Source organism: Symphalangus syndactylus, chromosome 15, assembly GCF_028878055.3.
Source record: "Symphalangus syndactylus isolate Jambi chromosome 15, NHGRI_mSymSyn1-v2.1_pri, whole genome shotgun sequence".
In the NCBI taxonomy this organism is placed as follows: Eukaryota; Metazoa; Chordata; class Mammalia; order Primates; family Hylobatidae; genus Symphalangus; species Symphalangus syndactylus.
In genome coordinates, this window is record NC_072437.2 from 89,673,960 (window position 1) to 89,690,047 (window position 16,088).

Sequence of the window (16,088 nt, forward strand, 5' to 3'; positions counted from 1 at the left end):
CACACTTAAAAAACTACACCTTGGTTTCCAAAGAAACAGAATGCTATTATGAGAGGCTCTGCCTCATTAGCCTCGGTTAATGTCAGTGTGTGTCTGAGGACAATGCCCCGTGGTTCTGCGTTGGAGAGCAACTCAGCTGTGATGCCACCTTCTCTTCCCCAATCGGATTGAGAACGCAGGCTTCATCTGGGGCTCTGAAGCAGACAGGCAGGAGTCTCGCTGAGACACCCAGACGCAGAACAAATGACTCACCAGGATGAAGCTCCACCACTGCACAGCAGAGGAACGTGCACTGTACACAGCGGTGACTTGGGGCTTGGGCTCTGGGAGCCAGTGTGGCTCCTCACAGGCTGTGTGCTCTGGGGGGACTGAAATCTTCTCCTAGCAAATGGTGGACCAGGCTGGGGTCCCTGGAACAAAGAGCCGCATGCAAGGCTGTGCCGTACCTGGGGGTGTCAGTACCCCCTGCAAAGGTTAACTTAGCCTGCTAAGGGGACTCCCTGAGGCATCTAATTCAAAGGGTGAAATAATCTGATGAGTGCAGCCACACAGAATGAGCAGTTATGGGGGAGAGAAGGGATTCACTGAAACGGGGCAGGCTTTGTAGGGCTCCCATAGCTCCACCCTTGGGCCCAGGGCAACTCCTAGGGCCCCAAGCCAATTTTGAGCCCCCAGCAAGACAGGGAGCCCCTAGAGCTTCAATGTTCTCATATGAAAAACTAGGATAATGAGGCCTAACCACAGGTGACTGTGAGAACAAGGAAGAACATATGAGAAAGTGCTTCATGGGCCCTAAAGTGGGGAGTAAATGTTGGTTGTTATTGACCTAATTGCATATGCTTTGCAAATGGTACTTTCATTGTAATAAAGCATCTGCATTTCTATAGGAGAAGTTCTAGAGTTATTTTAACTCCTGATAAGAAAATAATATGTCCATAAGAGACCCTGGCTCTGAGGCATTCAAACAGCTTGCAAACAGGCCTGGGCTCCCTGCCAGCACAGGCAGGCACTCCCCGAGATTCCAGGCCCTGGGGCAGTTTCAGAGACAGCAACCCAAAGCCACGCCAACCCTCCTCTAAAAGTACAAACAGTCCCTGCAGGCTCCTGGACAAACACCCAACTGACCCTTGATGTTGGGGACCAACAGTGAAAGGGAAGCTATACCCTGACTCCACACTAGCAAACACAAACGAGCTGGAACTTAACTTCTTTCTGCTCTTCCTATTTGATCTGGTCTGTTCAGAAAGGCCTTTGCAGTGCTCTGAAGCCACACCTTCTGTAGCAGGTTGTTTGCAAAAACAACTGCAATGACCCTCCCCTCCCACTTGGTTAATGTTCCTCTCCTTTCAATGTGAGCAGGGATCTGGGGTGCATCTGCGACTTGCTTTGACCCATGGGATGCAGCAGAAGTGATGTTGCCTAACTTCCAGGCTGAGGCTTTACGTGGCCTTGTGGCTTCTGCTGTCTTGAACGGCCTTTGACATCCCCTAAGGGAGCTCACTCTAGAGCCCTTCATGAGAGGCCACATGAAGACAGAGGCTCTGATACCATATCAACCATGTCTTTTTATGTATTCTGACACTTCGACATCTAGGGCCTTGCTGACCTTGGCAGGCCTGTCCCTCCCAGGGTTAGCCAATTCCTAGAGAAAGTAAACAACTTGCTGTTGAGCGTGCTTTTCACACACAAACTAACCAGTCCAGAGCTCATGCCCCCAGCTACCTACTTCATCAGCCTTCCACAGGACTCACACACTCTAGGCCACTATTCCTCTGCCCTAAGCACCCCAGGGCCAGGTACCAGACAACTAGGGACAGCCCCTATACCCAGAGCCTGCTGAAATTACTTGAACTATAATAGCTAACCTTAACCCTGCTCATCTTGCCTCACTTATTCCTTCCCATGGAAACCACCATAAAGGCTCTTGCCCATGTTTTTCCATCACTCCTGCCTTCTCGCTGACCATAGTGCCTCCCTGTTTGGTCCTGCATGGCATAATACTTTCCTTTCTTTTGGGATCTGTGAGTAACAAACCATCTTTTCAGTGGCAATCGACTCTTGATATGTTGGTCTCTCCATACCTGAAGAACAATGCAACCTATATATATATTTTTAAATCAACTATAATTTATTTAATTAAGCATAAATTTACTTTTGCATTTGTCCACAACCACAGTAAATACAGTTCTTGGAATAAGGACAAAGCCTTTAGAATTTAAAACCTCCCCACCTGCAAGATTACATATATAAAACTCCCACTACTGTTTAGATAATAGTGGATTAATCAAATTAAAATAGTTATACTATCTAGAATAAAATAATATGGAAATAATTTACTCATAAATTCTTATTTAAATCATCATCCTTATTTATAAAATACTATCCTGAGAATTATAATTCCATTAAGTTTCAATTTGAGCAAAAGTGTAATCACTGAAGTAACAGCAGTTACTTCAACTGAAAATGAGAACAGTCAAAATGACTTTTGAAGACAGCAAAAATATTATCAGGTTTCTTGCTGTGGTTCTGGATCTTCAGCAGCAGGCTCATTTGAAGGCAGACTCCACCCTGAAGGGAACTCACTCTATCTTCAGAATGTGGGGTCGGGGGTGGGGGAAATCCAGGTCTTGGGGGAAGGTAAGGAGGAAAACCCCTCGGTGGACAGACATTTCTCATTGCAAATGGAGCACGTGGTGGACCTGGGACATCCCTTGGTGGAAAATAACCTGGAGAAGCTCCAAACATGGTTCCTGGAGGAGGCGGAGGGAAAGGAGGTCCTCTCCTCATGAACGGGCCCCTCATATCCACTGGAAACAACGGACCTCTGATTGGAGCAAGAGGTGGAGGAACAAAGCCAGGGCCAGTCGCTTCATTTCCAGCGGGGAGAGATGGATCAGGCACATTTAAATTACCAAGATTATCTTTGGTATCATTTCTACTGGATTCCATTTCTGAAGGCATTGACCCATCCATTTTATCCAAAGAAGGCATGTTAAAACTTCTGAGTTCTGCTGGTCCAGAGCGTCTAGCACAATTAGAATAAAATCTGTCTTGCCTTTGCGGAGGAAGAGCTGAATCAGGATATGATTGTCCTGGTGGAGGAAACATCATCGTACGGTCCTGTTCCCATGGAGGTGGCAGGAACCCAGTGTCACAAGGAGCCCTGTGAGGATCGGTTAACCTATCACAGCTTGATTCTTCTCTTTCCTTGGTAATCTGGTGGTCCAGAGGATTCCCTGGGCCTCTTGGGCCTCTTCCTCCTCCCTCTGGAAGCAAAGGTGAGAGTCTGAGTGGATCCTCCAACAAAGTTGGAGGATAGAGAAAAGCTCTCGTTTCAGATGAAGGCCGACCCAATGGTGAGGGACCATATGAGGAATGCTCTCTGCCAAATGCTGTATTTGGAACATCAAGTGCATAAGGATCTTTTTCTAAAAGTTTAATTTTAAACTCTGTTTCAGCTAATCTTTGTCTGTTGTGAGCATTTTCTTTCCTTAAATCATTGAGGTTTCTTTCAGCAGTCCAAGCTGCCAGCCAATTATCATGTGCTTTTTTCTCATGGTATATAATCTTCCCCTGATAAAAATGAATAGTTCTCTCAAATTCTTCTTCAATATCTTTGGCTTGCTTTCTGCAGGTCTCCAGCTCTTCAGCGGCATGGCTGATCATTTCATCTACTTTAGAAAGTTTCTCTTTCTTTAGCCGGTTATTTTCCTCTACTATTAATTTCCTGCAGAGTTTCATTTCATTTTCTTGATATAATTCTGTCATTACCTTAAGTTTCTGTTGAAGCTTCTGATTCTCACTTTCAAAATGTGTGTTTTCCGACTGCAAAGATGCTTGTTCCGTCTGAAGATTTTTAACATGCTTTCTAAGCTCTTCCTTGGTTTTATCAACTTCAGATAACTGAATATACATTTGGTTTCTTTCTCCTTCTAAGGTTGTGAAAGAAGCATTTAACTTAGCAGCATGAATCAGTTTCTTCAAAGCTCCTTTTGGAGGATTATCTAAGTAAGCACCATCTTCCGATTCACTGTTCATTTCTAATTCCAAGTTACCATCATCCATTAGGTGTTCTTCCAGCATAGCAGCCCGATCTTTGATCTTTAGCAAGCGTTCAGTCAGAGTCTCGATGTGATTTTCTTTATCACTTAGAAGTCGTTCTGCGTGTACTTTGGAGTCTTCAAATGTTATTTTCTGTTTATTAAGTTCACTCATTTGTTCTTTCCATACTTCAGCTTCTTGCAAAAGCTGTTTCTGGCTTTCCTGAAGTTGAGAATTTTCACTCAAAGCATCTTGTATTGCTATCTTCAGTTTCTCTTCATTCATTTGAAATCTGTTGAAGGTCATTTTGGTTTCAGCTAATAGTGATTTGAGGGATTTTGACTCATCTTCTAGAGACTGTATCCTTTTGGAAATATCCGCCATCACCTCATCTTGTTCAGAATGTTTAGATTTCTCCTCTTTTAACTCCTTTGCTAGACAGTATTTCACGCTCAAGTTCAGAATTGGACCTGTTCAGCTTTTCACAGGTTGCCTCCAAACTTTGTGTTTCTGTTGCCTCCTTCTCAAAGCTGGCAGCGTCTAAAGATGACTCTACTTCATAGCCTTCATACTCTTTTTTCAAGAAGGCTAAATTTTTCAAGTAGTCTACATTTTTCTTCAATTTGTCCAGAAAGCTCTACAGCAAGCGTTTTCTCTCTTCCCACATAAAGCCGACTCCTAACCGATCTAAAACTTCTCCACAAGAAAAAGGGAACAGCAACAAATCCAACGACAGCTGCACATATCACCAATTCCCATGGAAATCCATAAGGATTCGAATTTGGTCTCACACCTTCAGGCAGTGCTGCCATAACCCTGGGTAGCAACTGCAGGACCAGCCTCAAGTACAGCTGAGGGGTAGCCCTAGGCTCCTCCATAGCACCAAGGCTGCTCTGGCAGCGACCAAAGTAACCACAGCCTGTCACAATAAGTGGCAGAGAATATGCAGACTTCCATTCGGAATGCAAATCTGCGCCAGGCAACTGGAGCGGACCGCTGCGGAGTCAGCTGCAGGGGGATCTGGAGGACGCGGGCACCCACAGGCCTCACCAGCCCACGCTGCCCACCCCAGCACGCTTGTTACACTCTACTTCCCGAGGCAGTGCTAAAACCTGTATTTTAAAACAATACCGTATGCAGAGAAAGACTCAGGTGACCCAGCATCCCAGCTATGCCCATCCCCAAACTGACACCCTAGCTAAATGCAGTCTTGTGCATGAGCCCGGGTAAGGCCAGCAGAAGAAACTCTCAGCTGACAGAATGATAAGGAATAACAAATCATTGTTTTAAGTCGCTAAGCTTTGGGGTCATTCATTATGCAGCAGTAGCTAACTGAAATACCTGCCACCTTACCACTTTGGTGTTTCAGTATCTGTTGTCTGAAATCATTAATTTGGGTGCTTGACTAAGATTATGCCCCAAGGTAAATTGTGATAAGTAATTTTATAGCTAAAATATAAATTTTCTGATTGACCATTGCTTCATTGAAGAGATATTTATTAAGCTCCTCCCGAATGAGGCAGATTATGCTTTTTAGGTTAACTCCTTCCAGGAAAGGGCTCACGTCTGCCTAGCATGATCCTCAACTGTCCCACGCACAACTGAAAAACACTAATCTCGTCCCCAGAAGATCCAGGGCACTTAAAACAGTGCTGTCACATAGAGAGTGCTCCTCTTACCTGTCCACCAAACGTACCCGCTCTGTGTCCGTTTCTGAAACACTGGCAGTCCTTCAACATGGATGAGGCCCTGCCCTGCAATGAGCCGTCACCTCCCGCGCATGCACATATCTTCTACTCATCCGGAAAGCTCGCTCCTTCAGGAGAAGAACCAACTACCTACCAAAATGTCCTTCACGTACTAGATGTTCTATAAATATTTTTGCTTAATTGGTTTCTGGAGACTCTGGGTTTTTTGTTTTTTGTTTGTTTTTGCTAGGCACCAGTTGGCTGCTCTAAGTCTGGGCCCACGCTGACCTGACAGTGGGTGTTCACATTGAAACAGAGATCAAATCTGCCACTCCCCTGCCCACAGCCTTCACTGGCTTCTAAACTTGCCTGAGACAGAGCCTCCCGGCCCTCCATGCACTGCCCAGCTCCGTCTCCTCCTCTCCGACCCGCTCCCTCCCACTGCTCTGCTTCTGCCTTCCCCTCCTTGCCTTTCCCTGAACACAACAAGCCCACTGCTGCCTCGGCGCTTTCCCGCTTCTGTTTCCTTTGCCTGGACCACCCTTACTTCAGGCACCCACATGGCTACACCCTCAAGGATCTGTCTGAATGTCACCTGTCAGTGTGGCACCTCCCACCCTCACCCTAGCCTTGCAGGCTCTATCTCACTTCCTTCCTTTGTCTTTCTCCATAGCTGTCTTCCTCCATCATGGTCTGACAAACCACAGATTCATCTATTTGCTGATCATTATGTAAAGGTCCAAAAGGGCCAAGATGCGGCGGTTTTCCCTGTTTTCCCAGTCCCGAGGACAGTGCGTGCGGCAGGTATTCGGTAATTATTAAGAAGCGAATGGACACATGAGAGGGAGGCAGAGCTCTTGGGACCTGTTTCCCATTCACACTTGTTCTTTGTGCTGCCACCTGTGGCTGTTCTGCAAACAACCTTCTCCGTGTCACGTGGGGGCAGCAGCCTCAGGAGCACTGAGCCATGCCTGGCACATCTTCCACAGAGCTCCCAGCCCACAGTACATTCTTGGGAAACTGATCTCTTACTAAAAGCTGTGGGGGACTGGAGAGAGGGTTTACATGGTACACGCTTTGGCCACACTTTCCAAATTTCCCTCTAAACGCCTTTCTCTTTCTTTCACTAAACTTCCTCCCTAATCATTGCCAACTTGTTTCTCTAGGACCACGCCAAGAAGCCTTGCCAGCCCCTAGACATGTGGGCTACCAGCGGCACGACCTCGGTGTCTGCCCACTGACCCCCTCTCATCCGCCTACCACGGCCTTGGAAGCTCAAGGGCAGGGACAGTGGTCCCCATGTCCAGTGCAGTCCTGGCACATAGTTCACATTTAATGAATGCTCACTGAATGGATGAATGAATACATATATGAATGAAGCAGAAGAAATACTTAGGAATCTGAAAAGTTAGACGGATGGAAATGACAATAGAAGGAGCTTCAGAGTTAGAAAATTAACACTTGTGAACCCAGGATTCTGCCTGCCATTCAGGACTAACAGGTGTCCACCAAACAAAGCTTTCCAAGGAACGCAATTTCACAGCTTCACCACTTCCTCTTTCTGGGCAAAGCCTGTTCATTCACACACCAAATTAATAGATGAGTGGGCAAACTGCATTCTCAGGGTTCAGTCTGTGCTCATGTTGTCCTAAAGCTAATGCTTCACGTGGAATGCAGTTGAGGTCCTCGAGTTGAAGGTGAAAGCTCCTCCCCCTACTCTTAGACATCCCCTTCCCCCAAACGGCAGGGTCAGGAGCTTCAATCCCTTTCATAAAAAAATTCTACTGAGATACACTGAATTTTAAACAAATAACCAAGGAGCTAAGTGAGGCAGTTTGCTTTTACCAGTGGCATTTTGAAATTTACCAGGAAGGTTTTTAAAAAATAGTATTGGTGCCAAAGAAATGGGAGGGGTGCTCCTGAAAAGGGCAATGCAGCAGAATGAACCTCTTGGAATGACTGTAATTATATTGTCTCCTTGCTCTCTAAGCCAGTGACAACGTGTGCTTACTGGGCTCTTCCCTGATGAGCAGGCCCCTCAGTTCTCTTTTTCTGGATTTGCAGCTGCATTGCAGGCGCAGCTTAAAATAACCCAAACCCAGGCCAGGCTGCAACTGATGTCGGACGCTCTAGGCTACAGGGCTTGGGGCAGCACCACCCAGAGTCTGCAGCTATTATGGTGCATGTCCTTCTGCAGGATGCTAATGACCAGGAAGTTTCCAGAGGATTGGGACAGCCAGGAAATACAGCCTGCCCTCATCTATTAGCCTTTTCTCCTGGAAAAGATGTATGCAGTACAAACATCTGATGCCTCTGGGAAAGAAATACTGCTACACATGCTCTAAAGATGACAAATAAAATCACCACAGCCTGTTGTCATCAGGCAGGCCTGTGGTGATCAAGCAGCATGGCTGGGATTTTGGGTGCATTTGGGAGGACCCAGGCAGAAAGAGAATGGCAGAGGCTGTCAGCCTGCTGCACAGCTGCAAACACGTTAAGAGAGACAGACAGGCAAAGCTGACATCTGTCAGGGAACAATTAGCTGCCATCAAGCCCTTACCTCTGTTCAGCCCTCTGCAGGGTGTGAGATGTTTGCAGATGTCCTTCTATTCTAACACAGTTTCTTCTTCACACATATTGAGAAAAAAGGAAGCTGAGAGTACATGCTGCAAGAAGAAGTCACTTGATTCCCAAGGTCAGTTTAGCTCAGGAACAACAATCACCAGTTCCACGGGTGCTATGGGCCAAAGCATGCAGAGTTGGATCCTGTAACTTGTCATATAATGCTTCATTTAATCCATGAATAACTCGATGAGGTGGGTCATATTAAGCTCGTTTAATACACAGGGAAACTGGCACTTAGCGGGGCTGAGCAGCACTGTCACCAAGGTGGAGAAAGCCAGGCAAGTAGAGGTCAGCCAGGTATGTCTGTCGCACTGCAAACGCCAGTGCTCTCCTGCTCGCCTTGCAGGTCTTGAGACTGACTGCAGCATCTCAGGCCAATTCAGGGAACAGGGGACAGGCAGCTCCCACCTGAGGTGTAGGGGGCTGGAAGGGACATTCCTCTTGGGGACCCAGAGCTGACTCCTGGGATTCCCCACTTAGCCCACCTGCCACCATGTAAGGCCGGCGATGTAGCTGTGAGTTCAGCCTCTGACTCTGCTACTCTGGGCAAGTCCCACAACCTCCCTGAGTGGCAATGGTTAATTGCACTGTCTGAGAGCTGGCCATAGAGCACATTAGCTGAGAGATCCTGGCTCCTCGGAGTGTGGCCCACAGAGCAGCAGCCTCACAGCACCTGGGCACCAGCCCACATCTACTGAGTCAGAATCTGAACTTTAACAAGACCTGGACTCCAGGGGCACATGTTAGAGTCCAAGACGTCCTTTTGAGGCCCACATTTGAATTCCGGCTTCAAATCCTGGCTTGGCCATTTAGTGGCTGTGATTTCGGCTGTTACTTAATTACTCTGTCAAGAATCAATTCAGGTTTTGTGGGCCTGAATCTTATACAATCTGGAGTATTTTCCTTAAGAAAAGAAGGATATAAAATTACAAATACAAAATTAGGTACAAAACTGATGTTTAGAATGTAAAGACTTCACGGCAAATTACAAATATTGAAGAGCTGGAAACTACCGCAAAAACAGTGAACAACAGAGAAAAATCATTTCACGTTTTTATCAACCAATACACTTCTGCAATACTTTTATCCTGTGCTTTGGGGCTCTGACTGACTCTTCATCTGGCTATGATTTTATAAAAGATAATTCAGCCTTTTTCCCTAGCAAGGTTGATAGAAATGTTTCATTATCGATAGTTGGAATGTGTAGAATATGCCACTTCACGCATAGACATACTCATTAGATACAGCACTACTATTGATTTCCGCCCTAAAGATACAACAGCTGCAGTGAATTGTATTTCTTGGAATTGCCATTGAAAAAGAAAACAATGCATGATGTGCTTAAAAGTATATAGGCCACATTAAGTATGTTCCTGACAAGAGAGACCTTTGTTGATGAGAATTGACTCTGCTAACAATTTTACATGTCAGATAATTGGGAGAATTCTCCAGAGTAGCTTTGAACTCCACATGCTACAGATCTGGGGTTCCTCTACTGTTCATGTTCCTCTACATATACGCAGAGACACGCCCCTGTCACCATGTCCCTGGGTGAGTCAGGAAGTGGACACTGGGAGTAGTAGTCCTGGGTCCTGGAAGTCATTCCTATACAGGGAGCACTTGATACACAGAAGTGGTAGCAAATCATCTGAATAGATCTCGCTCATTCAAACTAATCGGATCCCCAACTCAATGACTTTTTCCCCTTAAAATCACTGACACTTGGCAGGGAGCAGTGGCTCACACCTGTAAATCCCAACACTTTGGGAGGCTGAGGCAGGCGGGTCACGAGGTCAAGAGGTGGAGACCTTCCTGGCCAACATGGTGAAACCCTGTCTCTACTAAAAATACAAAAATTAGCTGGGTGTGGTTGTGTGCACGTGTAGTCCCAGCTACTCGGGAGGCTGAGGCAGGAGAATCACTTGAACCCGGGAGGCAGAGGTTGCAGTGAGCCAAGATCACACCACTGCAATCCAGCCTGGGTGACAGAGGGAGACCTCATCTAAAAAGAAGAAAAAAAATCACTGACACTTAACACAGGGAACGTGTATGTGCTGGAGGGGACATCGGCATGAAGAAACCTATCTTAACCAATTACAAGTGAAATATTAGTAACTAACTTTGCAAAACTTGCAAAACACATGACCAAGAGAACCCATGGCTGGGCCCCTTCCAGAGCCTGACAGGGGCCTGTGCATTACAGAAGCCTTGAGGGAGACGCTTCAGTGAACAGCCCAGTGAATGGCCCAGTGCACGGCCCAGTGAATGGCCTCTGTACTGTGGTCTCAGTTCTTTCTCCATGAAATAGCAAGAACGATAGTATTTTACATATGGGCTGTGTGAGAGCTGGGGAGAATAGATATGTAAAAGGTTTCTATGTACTTATCAGGGTGCCTGGCATATATTTAAGGTTCAAAAAGTGGTAGCTATCATCAATGCATTCTTCCCTTGTTGAAAACGTCTTATTTTAGTCTGCATTTTAGTTCAGAGAAAGGAGCCACATGGAGCCAGGTGCTGGCTCGGGTTTGGCCCTTCCAGCCATCCAAGCATGGACCGAGCCTAGCCCTCCTTCCTAGGTTTGCATCCCAGGCATGGCCTGGTTCCCTGGGGCGCCATTGGCCCAGAGCCCCTCAGGGTCACCTCAGGTCAGTTACCCAAGAAATCCTTAAGTTTCATCTTTTAAATCATCCACCTAAAATTTATTTTACCTCAGGGATTTTTCTTCTGAGAATCCTATTTAAACACACTCTTTCCCCCTTCAATTAAACCAGCAAAAATTCAGCACCCTTCTACCCCTTCAACTCTTCCTCCACCCCCTGAGCATTCCCATGCATCATTCTCCGGCATCATTCTCACTGCATCCTCAGGCTCTGGGAAGCTGCGTGATCACCTGAGGTGATCCAAACTCAGGTCTGTCTCGCTCACCAGTGTTTTCTCCATTCCCTTATGCGGACAACAAGTAAGGCCCGGTTAACACTAACCTGTGGGCCTAAGCCCTAGTTGCCCATCTGCTGACCAGACGGACTCTCACTAAAGAGCATGAATATGACTTACGAGTGCCAGCCCACCCACCTCCTAGTCCCACACTGCACCTGCAAACATCACCAAGGAGCTTCACAGGGCAACTGTTCCTTCCTCGTCTAAGTGACTTGCCAGTGGACCAGCGACATCCCAGGTCTCTCTTTCTCAACAAATGGCAGCAGGTTGGTGGGGACGTGATGCTGCCAGGTGAAGGAAAGTTTTATTAAGCCTGAGTAAAAGACTGGGGGCAGCTGGGGACAAAACGGAGTTTGCCCCAGAGAGGGTGCTCAGGGAAGGAAAGAGGGAGAGAGCAGAAGCAGGAATTCCAGAGGAAATAATATAATTCAAGAACAAAGATGGGCAGGCACCCCTAGGTTCCTGAATCTTCCATCTTCTGCCACCGCTGCCCTGCTCACATATCCAGGTACCCTTACACACCTGAGCCAATCCAGTGAGCTGTTTTCTGGGAGATGCTAGGGAAACCCACATGCTGCTGAGGACTAGTGCTACCAGTGAGTCCTGCGGTTTAAGGACAGTGTTCCTCAGGGGCTGTGCAGAAGGACTCTGCGCTAAAAGCAATTCTGCTATTTACTAAGTATGTGTTGGGCAAGTTACTTAACATCTCTGTATTCATATTCCTGAGCTGTAAAACGTGCTGATGGGGCTTAAATGAGATGACAAAAGTGCCTGCAGCAGCCACCCGATAAATCACAATATCATCACAATCCTGGGTTGACCCCAGTCTCTGCCCCCAGGGAGTTCCGAATTCTCATGTCCCAAACTGCAAACTCAGTGTCCTCCGAGAATGTCGCCCCTCTCCTCCCACCTCTAGATGTTTCAGTAACTTCTTTCCTGTTTATTAGAGAGATTCACCCCAGTGTCCTCTCATTCCCTTCTGTCCCTCTGGGAATTTCTTCCATCAATTTTGCTTCCTTTTTCATACCTGTCACCTGAGCTTCCAAATATTGATCACTCTCCATCCTAAAAATATTTCTGTGCCTCACCCCTGCATGCTCAAAGGTGATCTTCCTTCTCCTCTTTACCATCACAGTTCTCAAAATAATGATTGGCATTTCTTGAATGTTTCTCTCAAAGGCCCTCTGTGAACTCCAGCAATTCCTGTGCCAATTGCAGCAATGCCTCAGGGTCAGCACTTCCTCCTGCCACCTCTGCACCTTCAGCTGTTCACCATCCTGGAACTTTCCTGACAGCCCCTTGGTCCTCATCTCAAGTCATCTGTAACATTTAATGTGACTGACACTTCCCTCTTTAAAAATCTTTCTCAGTGTCTGGATATTTTAGAATTGCACACGGCAGTATGAAGGGGTGGAAAGACATGGCGTCCGGGATTTACTTTAAATTACTTCAGCAAATAAAAAAGAGAAAAAGGAAGAAAAGGAAGAATAGAAGAAGCAAAAATGATATGGCAAAATCTTGACAATTATTTAATTCAAGATGTTCAGGGAGGGTATATGGGGATTCACTCTTAGTCTCTGTATTTCTACATACAAAGCAGTTGACATTTTCCATGTAATTTTTTAAACTATTTTTATTCATTTAATTAGTTTTTGGAACAAGGTCTTGCTCTGTCATCCAGGCTGGAGCACTGTGGTGCAATCACAGCTCACTGAAGCCTGAACCTCCCCAGCTCAAGCGATCCTCCCACCTCAGCCTCCCAAGTAGCTGGGACCACAGGGACACGTCACCATGCCTGGTTAATTTGTGAAAAAAAAATTTTTTTTTTTTAAATAGAGACAGGGTTTTGCCATGTCGCCCAGGCTGGTCTCGAACTCTTGAGCTCAAGTGATCCACTCACCTTGGCCTCCCAAAGTGCCAGGATTACAGGCATGAGCCACCATGCCCGGCCCATAATTAGAAATTATTTTTCTTTCCTGGACCTCCTTATCACACATCTCTCCTGGCTCTGCTCCTTTCTGAGACCTCCTCCTATTCCCATCTTTTCCTTCTCTTTCTCTACCTGCTTTGTGAAAAATAAGTGGTTCCCAAGGCCCTTGCTCACCTCTGTGTGAGGTGCTGGTAGCCAGTGCCAAGGCCCGGGTGAAACTCCCCAGCCCACTGATTCACCTGAGCTTGCTGCGAAGGTGAGCCAATGCTATAGCTTTAGTCCTGCCCTCTCTACAAACACCAGACCCACATGTATTTTTAAAAATTTACACATATTTTAAATACGTATATAAATACAGAAGACAAAATCCCTGACCTACTACCCAGATTTAACCAGTGCTGACATTTTGGTATATTTGCTTCATAGTTTTAGAAATAACAAGTTACAAATATAGCTGAAGGCCCTGACACACCTCTCCCAGACCCTATTCTCTTCCCTTGCTCCCCATAGGAAACCACCGATCTGAACTTGGTATATAGCCCCAGACCACGTTTGTACTTTGACCACAGAGGCTGGTGTCTAGAACAATACATAAAACGATTTTTTTTAATCTTCATTACTCTTTAGGTATCTGTCTGTAATTTTTTTCACTCAACACTGTGTTTTCCCCATATTGATACACATAGATCCTGTTGGTTCATTCTGAACGCTGCAGAAGAAATACTTTCTCTTATGACACACATCACAAGTTGTCTGTCCACTTCCCTAAGCAGATGTCTTGGCTGTGTCCCGAGCAAAAGGTGCCATGGTGACCTGCCTTTGCGGGTCTCCTGCTGTGCACCTGCATGAGCATGTCGCTCTCCTCACCTGCCAGCGTCCCCATGACACTTTCTTGTGCTTGTTTGCTTTTCTGACTCCCCCACTCAAACGCAAGCAGAGAAGGTATTCACTTCATCTCTGTGCTATTAGTGCATCATGCCTAGCTCATAGTGGATTAACAGGAGGGAGAAAAAGAAGGAAGGAAAGGAAGAAGGAAGGAAGGAAAGAAGGAAGGAAAGGAGGGAGGGAGGCTTACTATCACCAGGCTCAGGAGCTAAGGACTAGGCAATATGTGGAATTATTTTGTGGAAGTCCAGGTATGACGTTGTAGTGAGGAATCCAAGAGGCATTTTAATAGCAATGTATATGCCTGCAACCAAAGAACATACTCTCAGCAAGCATTTTACCTCTCAGCAGAAAGATGTAAGCTGCTGCCTGTATTTTGCACTGCTCCTGAAACAGGCATCTGATAAAAGCTAGTTATAGAATATTTGGTGTCATTTTCCAGATGAAGGGAACTACATGGTCTCAAGCCAGCTAAGACTCGACAGAGAAAAGATAAGACTTTGACAGTAATTCAGCCAATGTGTATTTCCACTCCTGCTCTGTGCCAGGCAGCACACGTGAGCCCTGAGGAGGGTCTGGGTAGGGCATGGCCTCTTCACTCCCCTACAATCCACTCACCACATGAAGCAAATCATGTCACGCCCCTCCTTCAAGCCCTCCAATGTCTTCCAGCAGCTTTGCAATGAAGTGTCAACTTCTTGCTCTGCTGGTCTCTTTGAGATCTGGGCCTGTCCTTCCTGCCTCCCTCCGTCCTACCCATGTGCACCAGCGCTGGTCCTCCCAGCCGGGTCCCCTCAGGGCTTTCACACTCACAGGGCAGCATCTTCCCATGGCAATCCCCCTCCCTACCTCTCATCACTGCCTCCTCTACCCTGCTGTCCTGCTACAGTGTCTTCATGGCACTTTCCACTGGCAGAAATGACAGGATTTGCCTATCATTGCTGTTTCTTTGTTCCACTAGAATGTAAACTCATGAAGGACAGGAGCCTTGTTTGAATGGTTTCTTGGCTGTAGATCCCTCACCTACAATTGCAACAGTCACCTAATGAGTATTTGTTGCAAGTGGACTTCTGGTGGCCTTCAGATTCTCTGCCCCGTCATGCCTGAGGCCCAGCTGTGAAACTGCAACACTCCTGCACCCCAATTATGGATTCCCCTCAGGCTCAAACTCATTTCATTTTGCTTCTGATAACTGCAATTCACAGTTCTGCGACGCCTGGTGGGAGAGGAGCTAGGCAGAGAGCTCGCTGGATCAGGAGGCAGCCACTGAGTGCTGACCCTGGTCAATACGCAGACATTGATCTGAGAATGGAGAAGCGGCTGCACATTTCTCAGGCTGTCAAGTACCTGCAGTGACCATGAGCAGTAAGGGGTGTGGCAAGAGATGAAGCCTGGGTTTTCCTTCAAGACCTGGTGCAGAGCAGGTGTTCGGATATCTAGCAGGTTTGCCTCTCAATCCATAAACCTGGGTCTCTAGTGAATTGCTATTCCAGCCTCTAATTCCACTGGGCTGGAAATTACAGATTGGTTGTTACTGGACTCCAGGAGGCTCCCAAAATCTCACAGGAATCCAGGAGACTTAAATGATCCAAGGGCAGGAAAGAAGGCTGCTCATCCCAGCCTAGCAGCAGATTTGCTCCTCAGTCTTCAGTGTCTAAGCTCAGAGCAGTTCCTGCGAGTCTACCTCCAGGCAAGGGAATCTACCGAGGTGGGGCACCCCTGGGGGCTGTGCCTCTCTAAGGCACACCAGGTACCTTCTGCCTCAGAGCTCTTGCTGTCAGAAGCCCACCTGAACACACATCCAGGCAGCACCTGTCCTTTGCTCACCCAGGCCACAGGGGAAGCTCTGGGCAACTCCTCTTCCAGGACATTAATGCAGCATAAGGGGATAATGGTCTGCTCTACCTTCAAGCCATCGGAACTTAAGGGGCTCAAGCATCTTTCTCTCACAGACATGTGCCCCCTGCTCTCCCCCCTCTCCC

The 16,088-nt window shown here is 46.8% G+C and overlaps 2 protein-coding genes across 4 annotated transcripts in view; both read right to left on the reverse strand.

The window, feature by feature from the left end:
* LOC129464004 (transmembrane protein 272) overlaps positions 1–16,088 on the reverse strand; it is a 201,710-nt gene that overhangs the window by 96,198 nt on the left and 89,424 nt on the right. The window lies entirely within an intron of this gene.
* On the reverse strand, positions 1,644–4,931 carry LOC129464014 (cTAGE family member 2-like). Its single transcript, XM_055244828.2, is given in 3 exon segments — positions 1,644–4,483; positions 4,485–4,618; positions 4,620–4,931. Coding segments are annotated over 3 exon segments (2,469 nt in total). The 5' UTR covers positions 4,920–4,931; the 3' UTR covers positions 1,644–2,448.